Source organism: Melopsittacus undulatus, chromosome 10, assembly GCF_012275295.1.
Source record: "Melopsittacus undulatus isolate bMelUnd1 chromosome 10, bMelUnd1.mat.Z, whole genome shotgun sequence".
Classification (NCBI taxonomy): Eukaryota; Metazoa; Chordata; class Aves; order Psittaciformes; family Psittaculidae; genus Melopsittacus; species Melopsittacus undulatus.
This window is the reverse complement of record NC_047536.1, coordinates 31,391,971-31,410,737: the sequence shown is the minus strand read 5'-3', so window position 1 is coordinate 31,410,737 and position 18,767 is coordinate 31,391,971. Positions and strand designations below refer to the sequence as shown.

The 18,767-nt window shown below is 46.1% G+C and overlaps 1 protein-coding gene across 1 annotated transcript in view; it reads left to right on the top strand.

Annotated features, from left to right (window-relative positions):
• RALGAPB (Ral GTPase activating protein non-catalytic subunit beta) overlaps window positions 1–14,898 on the top strand; it is a 55,848-nt gene extending 40,950 nt beyond the window's left edge. Inside the window, exons 24-30 of the mRNA XM_034066760.1 lie at window positions 1,768–1,933; window positions 4,943–5,065; window positions 5,736–5,872; window positions 6,617–6,725; window positions 8,376–8,454; window positions 8,957–9,105; window positions 10,835–14,898. Of these exons, the coding sequence (XP_033922651.1) occupies window positions 1,768–1,933; window positions 4,943–5,065; window positions 5,736–5,872; window positions 6,617–6,725; window positions 8,376–8,454; window positions 8,957–9,105; window positions 10,835–11,028 (957 nt within the window). The 3' untranslated portion in view covers window positions 11,029–14,898. The remainder of the gene's footprint in view (window positions 1–1,767; window positions 1,934–4,942; window positions 5,066–5,735; window positions 5,873–6,616; window positions 6,726–8,375; window positions 8,455–8,956; window positions 9,106–10,834) is intronic.
• The last annotated feature ends 3,869 nt before the right edge of the window (window positions 14,899–18,767 follow it).

Genomic DNA, 18,767 nt, shown 5'->3' with positions numbered 1-18,767 from the left:
AATGTGCTCTTGCTGAGCTAGCAGAATGCTTTTTTCCCATCTGATGCTTATATGCTATTATGGATTTAGACATATGTGGTTACTTAGTCCTGCAGAACTTGCCAGCCTTTGGAAACCCAATTAGCATGGGGTTTGCCATGTAGATTTAATGAAATGTTGTGTCTGGGAGATTCTGGATGTATTTAGACAAAGTATGAAGGTGTCCCTCCTGCTTCAAGATCCCTGGACATCTTGCTGTGATTTGTAAGCCTTTCAGGTTGTGCAAGGTCGCAGTGGCAGTCAAAGTACTTGTCTCTATGGATCAGGGCTAAGTGAAATACTGATACTGCTCCAGTCCTTGAAAAGACCTGTGGTTTATTTCTGTCCTGCATTGCTTTTGATACTAACAATCAAGGGAGGAGGAGATCGAAGCCAAGTTGTGACATGGTTTGTGCTTCTAGCAGGGCTGGCTCCCTGGTCCTACTCATCTGTCTCTCTCTGTGAGTTCATGCCACTTCAGCTCAGGACTTCATTCTGTTCTGAGGTGACCTGCTGTCCTTTCACAAGGAGCGGTGTCAGCTGTGTTTTATCTGATGCTGCAAAGCCTGGAATAGTGGCATCTAGCCTCCCATTTATTGCATTAGCTCCAAATATTTTTCTGTAGTGGTAGGTTTTTACGCTTGAGAAGGTTTTCATGGCATTTATTTATACAGGGCAATGAAGCTGCCTGCACACTTTTTACATCATTTTACTTCACATCATTAAATGTCCTTTGCAAATCCCCCCTTGTCCTTGCTTTGCTGTAAATTCTTTTGTTGAATGGGCTTAGATATAAAACCATACAGTTGTATAAAGCCTGAGCTTGCCTGTTTTCTGAAGTTGTCTTCTAAACTGCATTTAGCTGTGCTTCAGAATGAATTGAGATACAGCTCCAATGAGCTTAGTGATGAGAATAATCGTAACATTGCAACGCAGTATTGCAGTATGTATAGCCACTGCTGAATGCTGTACAAGGCACTAGGGTGGGGTGCCAGGACTGTGTGGATGGACAAACCAAAACCAAAGATGCTCCTGCCACAGAATAGATTCTCACATAGCTGGAGAGGGTGGATGCACTGCATGGCATTGTCTGTTCCACAGTGGTTCTGGTAGACCAAATCACAAACCATCCATGTCTCCCCGTGTGCCAGTCGGTGAAGGTCTCAACTTAGTGGATAAAAATTACCTTTGGATGTGGAAACATCCCAGATCTTTTTAAGAATTAGGATTAAGGTTTAAAGCGAACAGCACAGAACAGTGACATTTGATTAAAGTACTTGCTTGATCCTGCTGAAATCCGTTTTGTAACTTAAGGGCCACAGTCTGAATTGCTGGATGTCATGTACAGGTGAGTAGTGATAAAACACCTTTCTCCTCAAATTTTCCCTCAGTTTTGTAGAGAAAATCGACCAGAAAATTCTCATGTTACATTCTGTGCTGAACAGTTTTGTGGCTTATCCCTAATGAGTGGATAAATCTCCAAATTGCCATTTCTAGCAGTTTGAGTAACCATTTTACAGGCTTTGACAGTGATGGCAGAGAGACAGGCCGATAGAATAGGACATTGCCAAGCAGGATGGGAGGATGCTGGGCAGCAGGAGTAGTGTCCTGTGGTTCCAGGCTTGCTGAAGAGCTGTTTTTCAGCAAAACCATGTTGGTGACATTAAATCTTGATTTAAAACATGGGGGGAGAAGAGAGCTGCTTCCTGAAGTCTCCTGTATTTACCACGGTGCTGGTGGTTGTTTCAGATCCTGAAGAACATGGAGTCTTCCAGAATTGTTCAGCCACATTTCCTGGAGTTCTTGCTGTCTCTTGGCTGGTCTGTTGATGTGGGGAAGCACCCTGGATGGACTGGCCATGTCTCAACAAGCTGGTCAATCAATAGCTGCAGTGATGAAGAGGGACCTGAACAAGGTAAGACATAATAAATGGTTAAATTAAGAAGTTCAGGCTTCTTTAGTAGACAGCTAATTTAGGTGTTCAGGAGCAAGAAATTCTATCTAAGCACTTGCATGTTTTTATTAGAGAAATGCCAGTGCTTACTAGAAAGGAATTTGTAAATATTTAAACTTCAAGTCAAAGTGAGCAAAACTAATGTGTGTCTGTTACTGGGAGGAAGTAGCTTCAGCAAGAAGTATCTCTGAGCTATGTTTTTAGCAGACTTGGTGAGTCTTTAATATGTTACCCAGTATTCATGTGAAATCAGTTACAGATTGTGCTGCATATTGACAAGTAGACTTGAAATATTGTGTGGTTTTTAGTGTTCTATAAGTAGATTAAAATAAGATGTAGTAATAAGTAATAAGTTAGCCTTATAATCATGCTTGCTAGGGAGTAATAAAAGCAAGCTGCTGTTTGTAGGTCACAGTAGTTGGAGCCCACACACAGCTCTGCTGTCCTGCTTAATTTGCTCTGCTTTTTTCCACTAGAGCAGCTTCTCTTCTGGCCTTGTCATATACTCCCTCTCCCCATTCTGTCAACCAAAATGATCCTCAGGGTGGTGAATTGCTATCCCAGGCTGGAGGTTGAGTTAGTTTCTGCCTTGAACAACTGAATTGGATCACCTGAGATTGGCAGTGTCTGGGTTGGTTTCAGTGTGCTTCATGGTCACTACTCCAAAGGGCTGGACCCTTTCCTTGGTGATCTTCACAGCCTCAGCCTTCTGCTGTGGGCTTTGAGCAGGATGGTCCAGCTTGTCCAGTGTCTTTGATCTGGCATTTCCTTCAGATACAACACCGTTACTACTGCATTTGCTTAAGCAACTTTGCTTTCCCTTCTTTGTGCCTTAGAAATGCTCTTCATCTGTAACTGAGCAACTAAAGGCTTCTTTATTCATTTGTAAAATAAAACTACAAATGGTTGAAGGCTTAAAATGTCAGGGAGATGTTGAGAGTCATGGCTTTCCTTGAACAATTCAAGGGAGATTACAAAATGGCCAGGTCTTGGTTTGATTTTCATTTGAAGACAGGATCAGACTGTGCTTTACTTGAAGGCAAAACCCTCTCCCTTCCCTTAGCAGTTGGCTCTGTCAGTGAAGCTGTGTGGAAGGCAGTGTCCAGGTGAGGTAACTTGGTTTGATGTGGGCTTCATAATTTGGATGTTTTTTCAGCCTTTTGGCTTAGGTCTCAGACCACCAAATAAGTTGAATTAAATCAACAGAAGGAACAGAAAAAGCACTCAGGGGTGGGAGGGAGAAACACTTCTAGCCTGGTTCTGCTGCTGGAAAAATCCATGAGTGGAGTCGTAGCTTTAGCAAGCAATGGCTTAAAAACTCAAATGGTAGATTTGACGTAGACTTGGACAAGCTTGTAAAGATTGCTTTGGTTTTCCTCCAGTCTTTGCTGTGATTGAAGATACTTATTTTGTTAAATGGATTTTCTGTTTGTGAGTGGCTCTGATTAAAAACCCATTCATGAGTTTACAGCCTGGCTGGTATCAGCAATAGTCTGGGCAGCACCAGGGCAGTGATTATCTTTTGTACTTGGAGCTGGTGAGGCTGTGGCTTGAATCCTGTGTTCAATTCTGTGTTCTTCACCACAAGAAAGACATAGAGGTGCTAAAGTGGGTCCAGAGAAGGGCAACAAAGGTGGTGAAGGGTCTGGAGCACAAGTCTGATGAGGAATAGCTGAGAGACTCAGGGGGTTCAGTCTGGAGAAGCGGGGGCTCAGGGGAGACCGTGTCGCTCTCAACTACGTGAAAAGAGGTTGTAGTGCGATATTAAGTCTCTTTTTCCAAGTAACAAGCAATAGGACAAGAGGAAATGGCCTCAAATTGTGCCAGAGGAGATTTAGCCCTGAAAGGGCTGTCAATCACTGGAACAGGCTGCCCAGGGAGGTGGTGGAGTCACCATCTCTGGAGGTGTTTTAAAGATGTGTAGATGTGGCACATAAGGACCCGTTTTAGTGGTGGACTTGGCAGTACTGGGTTTACAGTTGGACTCTGTGAACTTAAAAGTCTTTTCCAGCCTAAATGATTCTGTGATTCTAGAATAGCTTCCCATGAAGCATGAGACATCATTAAAATCAATTCACAGGAAAATGCTTTGGGGTTTTTTCCCTGCACACTCCCAAAAGCAAAGCAGCTCTTCAACAGTTGGGTTCAGGTTGTGGTGCTGCTCCCTGAGGGCTATGGGCTAGAGATGCAGGAGCACTTCCCTGACAGTGAAGCATGGCTTGGAGGCTCCTGTGTGCCTCTGACCACCTCTCTGTCAGTGTGCTGAATTCATTGCTCCATTGGTTTTGCTGAGGCAGCTATCCCAGGAACCTTCTGTAAACTGAACAAGGAAATAATTCAAAGTCCTTGCTAGTCTTTCTGGAGGTGGTTTGGGAAAGGAAAAGGGCGCTGGGATGTCTTCCTCTGCTGTGGAAGCCTGATGTACTGACTAACTGCAGTGAGGGAATAAATGGGAGCTGAGAACAGGGAACTTTCTTATATTGGGTTTGATTCAAGAGAGCCTCTTGCTAACTCTCCTTGGCAGAAGAACAGGCGCAGAGGAGACACTGTAGAAACTGGCTTGAATAGCATCAGAGTGAAGTTAGAAATGTTAGAACCCTTTGGAAATGTAATGACTAACTGAATGTCTGCTGGAGGGAATGGTTAGAAATAGCTACTAGATAAATTCTTGTGGCAGACATGTTTACTAGACTACTCAATCCAAGGGAAATAGGGTATGTAGTACAATGGAAATGATTTGAGATTAAATCCTCTCCCAACCCAAAATGCCATTTCCTTTGAGATAATAGAAACTTATCTGAGAAAGGTTAAAACCTATGAGATTGGGCTGCAAAATCTTCTCATTTTAAAATGAGATTTGCCTGATTTCTTCTCATTGTTTGCACCTTATCTTTGAAGGCTCTTTCTGAGGCAGTGTATAAAGAGGTGGAGCTTCCTTTTGATTAAACTTTCCTTTTATGTCCATTTCAGATGATCTCATTATTTCAGAAGATGTTGGGGCAAGTATCTTCAACGGGCAGAAGAAGGTGCTGTATTATGCGGATGCCCTGACAGAAATAGCTTTTGTTGTCCCATCCCCAGTGGAGTCCCTAAGTAAGACCACTTTGTACATGCTGCTTGCAAAACTAAAACGTTTTTTGTTAGAGAGCTTTTTCAGAAGGAGAACCTAAATTAACTGATGCTGTGCCTGGCGGCTTGTCAGAAAGCTACTGATGTTTAAATTACAGCATTCTAATCCTCATACTCCTTCCTAAAGTGGCATCTCTTCTGTGCCCTTTTTCTCAGTCTAAGCCTCAGTATTGCTGTGCTCCTGGGTGCATTAGTTTGGACACAGGGGTTACCATCAGCTGGTGATGCTTATTTCCTTTTTCCTCTCCCATGCTGATGATGTGCTCCTGCAGCACATGAACCCATGACAGTGAGCAAGAGCTTTCACGTCTTTTGCCCACTCCCTGGAATAAAAGGGCTGTGAGGAAATGATAGCCATGGAAGGAGGAGACTCTGTTCCCTAGGAAATGGATGGAACAGTTCTAAATCCATAGGGAGTGCTTTAATTGCAGTCTGTTTCTGGAATACCTGGCAGTTGTCCATTGCTGACTCTTCTTCCTGCTTTTGAGTGCTATATTGACTTGACTGTAAATCTATGTATGTTTACTTTCAAAAACCTTATAAGACTTTTAGGTTCAAAACCTTACATATGATGACAGCTTAAGTTTTTTGGCAGAAGAAAAGACAAACCCCCCTTTTTTCTTCTGGCTTACAGCTGATTCACTGGAAAGCAGTGTTTCTGACCAAGAAAGTGACTCCAACATGGATCTACTGCCAGGAATATTGAAGCAGCAGTCTCTGACACTTGAACTCTTCCCCAATCATACAGACAATCTTAATCCCTCCCAGCGGGTAAGCAAAAACTTGCACTGAAAAAGAAAAGTGGCTTTTTTCTTTCTCCCACTGGCAGTGCTGCAGCATTTTCTGGTAGTAAATGATTTGGTTTCCTACCATTTGGAGCTACTCATTCCTAGCTATTAATCTTTGACATCTGCTTTGATCCTGCCAGAATTTGCACCTGCAGTAGGGGGTTGCAAGATTGCATTAATTATGAAACTTATGTATGCTAAATAGTAATATTCTACATACTGAAATGCTGAAATCCATGCAGGAAAAAATCTGTGCAGTATTTACAGAGTAATTCATCCATGCTTGGAAATTTAGAATGAATAGACATGGATGCTTTTTGTACCTACCCAGTTTAAAATGGTATGTGCCAATTCCGCCTGAAGTATCAGATGTGAAATTGCTTTTGTATGGTAGCAAAGCAGAAAACCATGAACTGCTCTTGGTGTTAGCAAAGGATTTCAGGTACTTATTTCTCATATTGAATGTATCTTCAGGAACTGGTTTAAGATCTTTTGAGAACAGTAACAAAAACTTCAGGCAGTTTTTTTAAGATACAGTATATTAATTTATGTTGTGGAGACCCAGATTGCTGTGGGTAGTTCTACAGGAGCTGCCCCATCTCAGCAGTTGGTTGAGGTTATATTTGTGTGAGACCTGGAAGACTGCAGAGCATCAGTGGAAATGCTTGTTGGGTGCACAACTGGATTCATATTTGCAAATGCTGCTCTTCCCTTGTGTTCAAAACAGCTCAGTCCTACTTCCAGATCCAAGAGGGTGCCTCAGGGCCGGACCATTCCACCAATGGGACCTGAAACCAAAGTGTATGTGGTCTGGGTGGAACGTTACGATGATATAGGTGCGTAGAAGTTCTTATTGTTTGCTAAAGTAATGACAGAACAAGAACCAGAGGAAAAAACTCTGTTCTGTTCCTCTGTGAAGTGCTAAATCCTTACTGATGTCTGTAGCTGACACAAAGAGTGTCTTCTAAAAGAGTTCTTTGATATTTGAGCGGTGGTCCTTGGGAGTACATGAATCAGTGGCATGCAGGTCTGGAGATTGTTTTAGCTCATGTGAAATGCTGTCATGCACTTTAAGCTGAATGCACAAAGAAAGTGTGCACCCCTGGATTTGAGTTCCTCTCAGCTGCCATCTTCTTCCAGAGGAAAACAACCAGGAGGAGAGGAGCTTCCTATGAAGTGTCAGTGTAAATTATCAAGATGACCACAGCACTTCCCTCAGAGCTTTACCTGGATGAGGAGGCAGACATCAAGTCCTGCAGCATCATTTTCTTATCCAGACATTGGCTCAGAGTGTGTACCCTTAGCTTCAGGAGTCCCTCAGCCATTTCAGTTGCCAAACTGGTGTCCCTGACCCACTTCTTTCTTGGGTGTCAGCTAAAGCCAGCTCACTGCAGAGGCAGCAGCTGTGCTACACATGCATGTTTCTGCTTGGATGCTTCCTTCAGCAGCTGTAGGAATCTCCCAAAGCTCTGAGCCTGAAGGTGAAGAAATGAGTTCGTGAGCCTCAGTAAGAATGGCAGTTGGATTTGTAGGGGGAGTTCTTGAAAGTGGCTCCTACCCCACAGGCTTTGCCTTATGCTTCTTGTGTTCTTGGCTTTTGCTTTGCGCTTTCTGGTACATCTTTGAATCTGGACATGGAAAAGCTGTCACTCTGTAGTCTAGGCTGTCACCCCTATGCCAGCTGCCTGCCCTCCTTGTTCCTCTGTCTCAAAGTACTTCTGTGGCCCTCCATGCTAGTTCCAGCTTTTGTCTACTCATAGAGTCCAGCTCCGATAGCACAAGGTGTTTTCAGGCCATATACTCTTTCTGCTGGAAGAGGTGTCAGCATTGTCCTTCTGTTTGAACTGTACTTTTATGAATGACTGTCAGCATCTCTCATTTCCTGCCCCTAAACAAGGTCATGGGAATTTTGATGTCCATTTCCAGGGATCTGGGTTCTTACTTCCTCCTCCTGCACATTCATTATCCAGTCACTTGTTACGAAATGCATGGCAGCAGAGTTATAGGTTATGAGGATCTAAGAGCTTGGATTTGAGGAAAAATACCACATTTGTTGGAGCTGAGGTGTGAGCAGCAGTATCATTGGGAATTCCCAGCACTCTTCCTGAGGCTGATTGCTTGTGCATAGGTGAAGATGCTGTGCATAATAACTTGAAAGCCCTTTCTGTGATTGAAGTACTTCATCTCCTTCCTGCTTTCACTGTTCCTCTAGAGACCTGACCTTTGGGATTGAGAGAATTGAGGGTCTGGGCCATGTGTTACCTCTCTGTTGGGTGCAGAGTGACTGAGGTGTATCTATACACTCCATGAATTCTTAATCTTAAAACCAGGCTTTGCATTGCTAGCAGTGCAAGAGCATCCATGCTGTAAATGCTTCAGGACTGCATGGTTTTGACTGATAATAAATGATCTTTATAAAAAACCAAAGCAAGACACCCCAAAACCAGGAGTAGATAAACTTTATTCAGTGCATCCTCTTCTTACAGAAAACTTCCCCCTCCCTGATCTGGTGTCTGAGACGAGCACTGGTGTGGAAACTACAGCCAACAGTAGCACTTCCCTAAGGTAAGAGTGCTCTTGTTCTGATGGTTTTCCTTGGTTCTTGTGGACAACAGTTTAGGCTGCACTTTAGAAGAAGTCATGGCTGAGATCATTTGCTTTCTTCAGCTGTCCTGAAAACCCTAGGCTTTAACTCTGTGTTAAAGACAGATGAGTTTCCTCAGTGGATTTCTCTTTTTCCTGAAAAAATAAGGAGCTTTTCATATCACTGCAATTTAAACCTAAATTAAGGAACAGAAGATGTGTAGTTCATATCTTAGTCTATGATGAGCCTTCCTCCTGATCTGCTCCCTTGTGAGGCAGTTAATGCTATGTGTGCATGAGGCTTAAAGCCCTGTCTGCAAAGACGCTCATTCTATGGTGACAGAAGACCATAGAAACAGAACAGCTGATTCATTAACACTCTTTTTAACATTATTTTTAACACTTAAAGTGCTTGTTTTTCATCTCTAGATTAATTGAAACAGTGCTATAAAACTGATGTGACAGTTGTGGCTTTTTCCTTAAGGTCTACCATTCCTGAGAAGGAAGTTCCTGTGATCTTCATCCATCCTTTAAACACTGGCTTATTCAGGATAAAACTACAAGGAGCAACTGGGAAATTCAATATGGTTATCCCGTTGGTGGATGGAATGATCGTCAGTAGGAGAGCTCTTGGTAAGCTAAAGATTTTTAGGAACACTTGTGTTTTGATATATTTTTCTTTTTAATAATAATAATAATGTATCTGCTAAGCACCTGGTCTGGAATCTTTCCTTGGAGAAGCAGTGGGCATAGGAAAACAAGATAAAAACCTGCTTTTTACAGCAGCAAAAGTATGTTTTGGTAGCAGGAACAGCAGAGGGAGCAGGTGGTCAGCACTTTGCTGGCACCATAGCAGGGCTCCAGTTAATTGTTGGAGAGAAGTGAGGGGCTGGAACTAGTAATAGTGGAAGGAAAAGGTAAATACCTGTTATCTAGATAAGAGAGAGCAGAAATGTGACCCTAATGTTTAGCAGTAAGAGCTGAGGTGCTGGTGCTGGTGCTAGTGCCTGCCAGAGGGCACTGCTGAATTTGTGCTGTGCTGACATGCTGTGTTAGACGTGATTAAAAGCCACAGCAGTTAGCATTTTCTAATGTGTTCAATAAAATACTTAACCTCCTGTGCAGGCATATGTGAACAGGGGTCTGTGTGTGCTGTCTGCCTTTTCCTGTGCTCCTGGATGGATTAATGGACTATCTTGGTATCTGTGCTACTACAGCTTCTGTAACTGGAAGTCTTACTCCAGTGGGAGCAATTCACAAGGCAGCAAAATGAATAAGCAAACATTAGGATGCTGGTACATCACTGTGAAATTAACATCGTAGGGATCTGTTGGTGGTGACTTTCAGGTTCTGGGTTTTGCATGCTTAGGGCAGTGTTGAGGAAACTGAAGCCAAACTCGGCCTTTAAATACCATTTGTGAGTTCAGCTGATGACAATGGCCTGTACTGAAAAAGAATCAGGTGTGTTTTCCTAGAGCTGGGCTGATTTTTCATCTGCTTGAGGACTGTCAATATAATGAAGTTTATCTTGTCTCCAAGTTCAGCAGATGTGGCTGGTGTGCAGTTAGGATCAAGTCCCCCAGATAAGGAAGACACTATCTCTGCTTGTAGGAATGTGCTTGTCAAACAGCAAAGGGGTTAATGGACATTTACTTCACTGGAGGCATATCCATTTCAGAATAAAATAGGACAAAGTCCACTGTTGTCTTTGACCAAGGGTTACTGCTTTGGTTCCCAACCATCTTCTCCCTACCATATACAGCAGCATAAGTTAGAGGGGTAACAACAGTGGCAAAGCAGCGAGGGGAAACCTGTTTCCAACCACGATGTATCAAGGCCTCCCTCATCCCCTGTTCCAAGGGGAAGGCTTTCCAGTTCCTAGTGGAGAAAGCACTGGTGGGTGCTTTGGCCATCCTGAAAGTTCCCCTGCCGTTACCTGAGCTCTGCATGTTCTCATGTAGCATGGCTGGGGTGGTAGCACTGTGATTCTTGTGTTAGCTGCTCAGGATTCTCTCCCCTCTTGGTCTTGAGTGTGCTAATACAGAGTTGCTTGGCTCTGGCAAAGCAGAGAAATCATCCTCCTCCTCTTCCTCCTCCTCTTCCTCCAGGCAGTTCAGGGTATCACTGACTTAGTCCCTTTCTTACTCATTTTTTCCACAGTAAAATGTCCTTAAAGGCCTGGGGACCATTGGTTGTCTGTTCCCAACAACTCATTGAGAAAGTTCTTGACTTGGTAACGCTGAGCATCTCCCCTGGGTTTCGAGATGGGATAGAACCCAAAGCTGTCCTTAGCAGCGAAGCCAGCAAAGGGGAATAGACTTGAATTTGTTTAAACTTGATTCAAACGTTGTTTCTTTTCCAGGTTTTTTAGTGAGGCAAACAGTAATAAACATTTGTCGGAGGAAGAGGCTGGAAAGTGACTCCTACAACCCCCCCCACGTCCGCCGAAAACAGAAAATAGCAGACATTGTCAATAAATACCGCAACAGGCAGCTGGAGCCGGAGTTTTATACCTCGCTTTTCCAGGAGGTTGGGCTCAAGAACTGCAACCCCTAGGTCATTATCCTTCCAGGACAATTAGATCAGAGCTTGGTGGCTACAGTAATGAAAACGGTTAAATAACAACAACAAATTTCCTCAGCCCTCCGGAATTCAGGAAACGAGATTCTAGCACAAGTCAGCAGATACCATGTGGGAGGAATGAGAAATGAATCCAGAACATTGCAGTTGGGATATTGACTTAATTCACCTACCCTCAGAAGATTACTTAATTCCAGTCTTCCTGGATGCTATAGCAGCATAATCCCTTCACCCAGTCATCTATTCCAGACTAATTAGGAACTGTGTCTCATTCTGTGAGAGGAAAACAATCAGAACAAAGCCATCTCTGCATATAAGGATAGAAAACAAAATACAAACAAACCTGCCTTCAGACATCTCGTTACACCCACATCTTACAGGAGAAGGGAGCAGGATCTCTCCTCTGAGGGGAGAGAGGCAGTTTCAGAGCATTCTATTTTCCTGCAAGAACTTAAAAGACATTTTCAGCCCCCCTTCAGAGCTCAACAGAAGATCCGTCACTGCTTGTAACCACTTTGTGTACCAAAAACAAGAGGAGGAAAATTGCTTGGAAACACCAGGTCATGGATAAATAGCCAAGATGCAGTTCCCTCCATGGCTGGGAGAGAGTCCATCTACCCACGAGGTTTGTCATGCTGACAACAAACAACACCTGGTATTACCTGTAAGCTGTTACTAGATAACAGCTCTTGGTTACAGAAACAAGGGGTTTGTGGCTTTCAAGTCTGTTGCAAAATGTCATATTTAATTTTATTAGCTTGATTATTTCAATTGTTTTATGCAATTACTTAATTTATTTCCAAGTGTCTGTATCACCTACTCACCATGTCCATAAAAAGCATAAACATCCCTTGCTTTCCTTCCATTGGATTGAAATCTGAGATTCTGGGGCTGCCTCCTGCCTGCTTTATTTATAGCATAAGCAGTTTTCGCAGCTTCTACAACACTTTTCAGAAGCTCTTGTTAAACAGACTAAAACAAGTCCAAAAAAAATCCAAGTATTCTTTTTCCCCATTAATTTTGCAATTCCATGAAAGCCCCTTTGGAGTCAGAATGTGAAACTGGTTTGGATCGACTGTGCTTTCTCATGCTCCACAGCGGTGCTTCCCTTTCACCTCTCAGAAGCTCTCACTGTCAGACCATGGATTTCATGAGCTCAGGACTTGAAGGATGTGCTGGGAAAAGGTGTTTGCAACTGCAGGATTTAATATTGGGAACCTAAAAGCTGCAGTAGGTGCTGGCAGCCTCGGGAGCGCTTCCAGGCTCCCGGCACACATCCTGACTTGTGTTGCAGTGATGAATCATCACTGGCACACCGGGTAGATGCAGGTTGTGATCACTGGCAGCAGCACGTGTCCTTTCCCTTCCAGTAAGCAGGTAATGGAAGAGTAGGAATGTGAGCAGGAACTTGGGGAACTCCTCACATCAGAAGTGGTTTAGTAGCTTTTTAATGTGTTGCAGTAATACCTGTCAGTCAGTTTTCATATTTCAGAGTTATTTTGCAGCAATTCAGACCTGAAATAGGCTCAATTGTTTGGTTACAGCTTACCTGCCAGGGACATCCCCTGCTCCTCTCTCTCCGTGTGGTTTTTCACAGAGAGTTAATACAGGCCCCTAAAAATACACATGAAAGGACTTTAAGGATGTTAACCAAGGGGGGATTAGGTTTAGCAGATGTGTGTTTGTTGCATGGCCCAAGCCCATTGGCTTCTCAACTCAGGAGGTCTGGATTTCGATCCAGATGCATCACGAGTGGAAGGAGGAAACCACATAAAGAAACCCACAGCAGCAGTAAGTGTGAGGGATGCTCTCACTTGTGTGATGCCCAGATGGCAGGAGGGGCTGCAAGGCAGTGCTTGGGTGTAGTGGCAAAGCTGTGAAGGGAAACTGACAGCTTCTTTCCTCTGCCAGACTCTTGCCAGTGTCCGTTTAATGCATGGACACCAAATTTATCCACATTTTCTATGTACCTATTGGATCTAATGAATGGCCAAACACACTTTAGTCCACTGATTTAAAAGGCATGACCAGTGCATGTGTAACAAACATACTGAGCAATCAAACATCTGCACATCTTCAATAATGTAACACAAATCCCACCTACCATAGGTAAGTGTATGTTATATTCAAGGTCATTGGTCTATGTAGTGGGCCACAAAAGATGCTTCTTTCAGGCACTTGGGTGCAGTCAGTGCTGTAAAGATGTGTGCGTGTGAGGATTCCCTGGCTGTTTTCCACAAAGTCTGAGATAGCCACATGGGCTGCCTGGAAATTTACCTTTATAAAGGCCAAGGATAGTCTTGGGTTTGTTCCTGTGTTCATTTAAAGCATGGATGTGGCACCCACTTGTGCTGTAACAACCCTGAGAGCAGCGTTGGAGGAAGGTAACTTCAGCTTGTGTGGTCCCTCCATGGTGGAGCAGGTACTAGGAACCATTGGTCTGATTTGTAAACCAGCTGGTGAACACGTTACACACCAGTGGTGTGACCTGGCCCTGAGCCTTGGGATTTGCTGTCTGGAAAGTGGAACCTTCAAGAAGGCTGCAGTTTAGTGTAAGGATGTTGTGATCACAGATGTGTGCTGCCATCCCACTTGGTTTGGATGCTGGTTATAGCAGGAGCACCCTGGGCAGACTTGTGCTGGTGGAGGGTGTCCGCAAGGAGCCTCCCTCCCTCCCCTGTGCATGGAGACTCCATAACAAACACCCATCTGGGAATGAAGTCCTTGTCCTGTTGAAGCCTGTGGCCAAACTCCCATGGCTTCAGCTAATCCAGGGTACAGCCTTGAGTACTTTCCTCAATAGGATTAGAGCAAATGAGATGTATTTCAGTTGTGATTCCAAGAACATGCTAGTCAGGAATCCAGATTTGGGGTCATTTATCACAAGGTGTTGTACTGAGTTTTCACCTTGACAGCTCGCAGGGCTTGGGTTTGTGTTCCTCTTTGCTGGAGGTGACAGGTATTGACCACTTGCTTCTTGCATAGTTTGATGTTAGCCTGCATTTGCTGCAACAGCTGAGTTCAAACGTTGCATAAGAACTAAACGGAGTCTTTTTCTTTGCATAAGGGCTTCCTGGTTGGGTTCATAATCCTGCTTTAACTGACAGCATCCTTTTAATGGTGCAGGAAGGGGGGGGACACCACTGTCACTTGGTAGTGTGGAAATTCAGACATTTTAGTACCTTGTTAGAGCCTCTTCTGTAAAGAAAAGCCTTTTTCTTAAAGGTACTTCTAACCAAGGCATTAAATCTTAGAGCAGATGGGAGGTGGGAAGGGATGGTGCCCATGTGGACAGCAGCGTGTGCATGGGGCTTCAGGAAGGAGCAGCCCCTCACTGCATGTGCTGAGGGCTCCATAGGTGACTCCATTTCTTTCCTGTGAGGTTCTCATGCCCGGAAAGACACAAGAACCAAACTTCACTCAAGCAGACCCAACCCTGTTGTGATTTAATGGCTGTGTAACTGAGAAGTGTCTTTGAAGGCAAACACACACCTTTTCCACATGGATTTTAGCAGGAGCAATTGGAGACGAGAACACCCGATACTGCGTGCTTCAAACCACGTACAATTTGTATGGATTTCTGTATGTTGCCAAGATGGGATCTTTTTGTTCTTCTTGTATTTTTCTGTAAATATTCCTGGCGCTAAGTTGTAAAGTAAAGGCAAAGTGTAAATAGGAAGATGTGAACTATGTTCCCTTGTCTCTAGTACTTTATCTCTTCTTTGTTTAGGGAAGGCACACAAAGGCTTGTTTGTATTTATGCCAATTCTTTGTCCAGGAGAAACACATCAAATACTGAATGTAACACAATTAGTCCAATAAATTTTAAAGGTTCTTATCTAGTAATGCTGCAGTTGTCAATTGTTAGTATTTCCAATGCCTTTGGTTGAAATGGTTGCCCAATAGAGATGTTTCCCCTGGAAATAGAGGGATGGAGTGGAATCGTGCATCCTCTGCTACCCAGGAGCTATGGTAACAGGCTCCAGCTTGGGTTTCATTGCATCTCAATGGTGTGGGGAAGGAAAACGTGGAAATGCAGCTTTAAAGGGAGACCGGATGCTCCTGCGGTGTGAAGTGCTCAATGTGTTGGTTCTGAAGTGCGGTGAGGCCCTGCTGATGTCCTGCAGCAGCACCGGGAATTGGCTGGGATAAAGCCGGGTGGTTCCATGCAGTGCTGAGTGTTGGAGGCTGTGGATAAAGAGTTTGACTTCTCAGTGATGAGGCCATGGGTTGAAAGCGCCTTTCCATCAATGGGGTGCATGGCACCGGGAGCTGGTTTGTGCACGGTGGGGACCAACCTGCAGCTGCAAGCCCAGGAGCTCAAAGGCAGCTCAGGTGCCTCCTTGGGCTCCCTTGGGGCAGCTCCAAGCACCTCTTTGGCTCTGTTTCCAGTGAGAGCTCCTCCCGTGCACTGAAGGTGTTTGATGCTGAGGCACTGAACAGTCCCAAGCTGCTGCTGTGCACCAGGGCATCGTTTGGGAGGCTGTAAAAACAGGAGTAACCAATGCAGGGATGGAGGTAGGAGGAGCAGCACCCCAGAGCCATCCCGCACTGTGTCCTGCCCATCCTGGGTGTGTGGAGCTCTGCCATGGGGCGTGCAGGAGCTGTCCCCATGCCCGTCACCATCCTCTTCATCAGCTCCATACCTATAAACTTGCTGAGTGGAAGCAGGAGCAACCCCAGGCGCTGATGCCCAGCACCCCCATTCTCCATGCAGCAGGGCTCATTCTGACCACAAATGGAACCAAATTGCATTACAAACAATTTTCCAGGGTGAAATGTGATTTAGTCACTGCTTGAAAATAAGGAAATGTTGTTTGGCTGCTGGCAGTGAATTTGTGTCTGTCGGGAGGGGGGGAAGAGGCTGAAGGTGGAGCTGGGCTGAGCTGTGGCTGCTGGTGCACTCCAGTGCACCCCTTTGGGTGGTGGGTGCTGAAGGGGGGTCCCTCAGGCTGTGCATTTGCTGTGCACTGAGCTGTGGGTGTCAATGGAGTGTCCCCAGGCCTGGCAGATGCTGATGGGACATCCCTGGGCCATGTAAATGCTGCTGGACTGTCCCGGAGCTGCACCAGTGACACTGGGACCACTGCCAGGGCATTCAATGGCTGTGACGACGGCTCCCATCACAGCACCATAGAGGAGGGCAGTGTGCTGCTGCAGCAACCAGCAGCATCCCGAGGGCTCAGCCCTGGCTTTCAGCTGGGGTGACTGTGGCTTTGCATTGGGGGGGACCCCTCATTCCCAGCGCTGCTCCGGAAGCCATGGGCACAGCAGTGGCCAAGAAGAGCTCCATGGAGACTCACCCGGACACACGTGAGGTCTAAACCTGCTTCCTGCAGAGCGGTAGCACCATCTGTGTTGTTACATGTGCTGGGTTAAACCAACCTGCCCCTCACACAGGCTCAGCTCTGCGTTAACCCAGGCAGGGGGTGATGGGAGGAGGTGAAGCACCACAGCTCTGGGGCTCGCACCGGGTGTTCTTACAGAGGGCTATGGGAAAGGCAGGGATGGGCTGGTTCATCCCATGGCAGAGGGGAAGGCTCCCGGGGCTGCCCGGAGCTGCGGTGCATCAGCACCATCACCTCTGCTTGCTCAGGGAGGGGAATGGGCTGCTTTGGGTGGTAAAACTGCTCCCGCAGCAGCCAGGGTGACCCAGAGGGGTTGGGGGTACAGGGCTGGCATGTGGGCCCTGTGCTCCCTGCCCATACTGGGCTCTGACTCCCCCAGAACCAGCACCCATCCCACTGTGCCCACCTCCAGCATCCCCATCAGCATCCATCACCAGTTACCCACTGGGGTATCCCACAGCTCCCACCCCCTATGGTGAGCCCTGGGGTGCTCTGCTGCCAGCAGCCCCCCAGAGGCTGACCCATGGGAGGCGGCTCCCCCGCAGCCCAGCCCCTGGGATGCCCCCGTGTCCCCCCACCAGCCCCCAATGGAAGCACATTTGCTGCCATTAGTCAATGATTTGGTGTATTTTCAGCCTCTTAAAGTACTTCATATAGACGCTCGTGTGATTCATTATTAGTATTATCTAATGAAAGATTATCTGACTCACTTTCCTGTTTCTTCCAATTACAAATTGAAATTGTTCCCACTCTGACCTTGCAGCTGCTCGATTTGCTAAAATTAGCCATAATGATGCATTTTACTAAGATAATTAATTAGCTAAACTGAGAAAATTGAGTAGTAGAAGCAGCTTCACACGCTGCTCATTATCTTTTATTATGTCATCTTTACATACAAATAAAGAAATATTGTGATTATTTTAAATACTGTTTTCATTAGCTAATACACTTGTTAGCAGAGCGATGGCTCCGCTCGTCCTCGGCAGCAAGAGCCCGTGGGGATTCGGCTGCTCATTGACTGCAGGACTCTTCCTTCCCCATGAAGGAAACACGGTTATGGGCCAAATTAGGTTTGTTTTGTCTCTTTGTTCGAATGGCAGCTGGGGGGGAAGGATGGGATGCAGAGAAGCTGGGAGCATCCATGGACCCTGCTGAAGGCTCCTGTATGATGGGACAGGGCAGTGGAGCTGCCCCCATTGTCCCCTTCCCCAGGGCCCTCCATTGCTCAGGATATTCCCTATGATCCCGAGCTCGGCTTTGGCCACCTCACGGTGTCACCGAGCATCCTGTGTGCTGCAGCACCAGGCTGATGTTTGGGTCCCAAACACCAGGGGCTCCCCAAAGCACACTCGCACCCCACATCCCCCTTCTCATTCCCCTTGCTGGGAAGGTGCTGGTGGTGGCTCCTCATCCCCTGGTTCCTCCCACCTGCCTGACCGGTCCTGCCGGAAACCTGCACTTTTGCCCCCAAACCATGTGTGTGTGAAGTTGTTCTTGTTTGCTTTTGCCGTGCCCATCCCTGCTCTCCTCCTCCCGCACAACCGATCTGCTTTGGGTCTGAACAAACCCTGTCCCCCCGGCACCGCATCAGCATCCCCACATCAGAGGTCTCCCAGCCAGGGTGAGTGAGGCCCTTCCTTCGCACCAGCACCAGGCTCAGGAATGAACTGGTGCCCACGGACACCCTCATGGCTCTGGGGTTCGTTCTCTTCATCAGTGGCTGATGCTCAATGAATCCTCCTCGTGGCTGTGTCCGTGTTCTCCCAGCCCAGAGCATCAGGATGGGCTCGGGAGGGCTCTATCAGGCACGGCAGGGAGATGCTGCCAGCACCTCGGCCCCTCCACGGGAGCATTGGGCAGGAGGTGACAGCCCTGACTCCTCCTGCCTCAGTTTCCCCATCAGTTGATGGTCCCACATCAGGCACCAGTGACTGCAGACACCAAACCTTGCCCAGCATGAGGACAGGCAGCGTTCAGGCAGGAGAGGGATGCGTGGTGGGGGGTTTAGAGCTCAACCTCTGCCCATGTGGAGAACTGGGAGTACCCAGTGCTGTTAATTTCTGCTAAAGGACTGTGCTGGTTTGTCACGGAGCGATAAGGACTCAAATTGCTTTAATTCCTTAACAATTGCTATGGCATCTCCAACAGACATTGCATCAAGGAAAATGAAAATGAGCTCTTGCCTTGGGTGGAAGCTTCCCCATCATTTGGCTCCAGCAACAGCGTTGCTGCCCTACAATGGGAGACCTGAAATTCCCTTATCATTTCCCTTATTATATTCCTTATTATCTCCACTTTCAGCAGAGACCCTGTCTCACAGGTCCCTGGGGTGACACACAGGCCTCTGGAGGTCCCATCCGCTGGGCT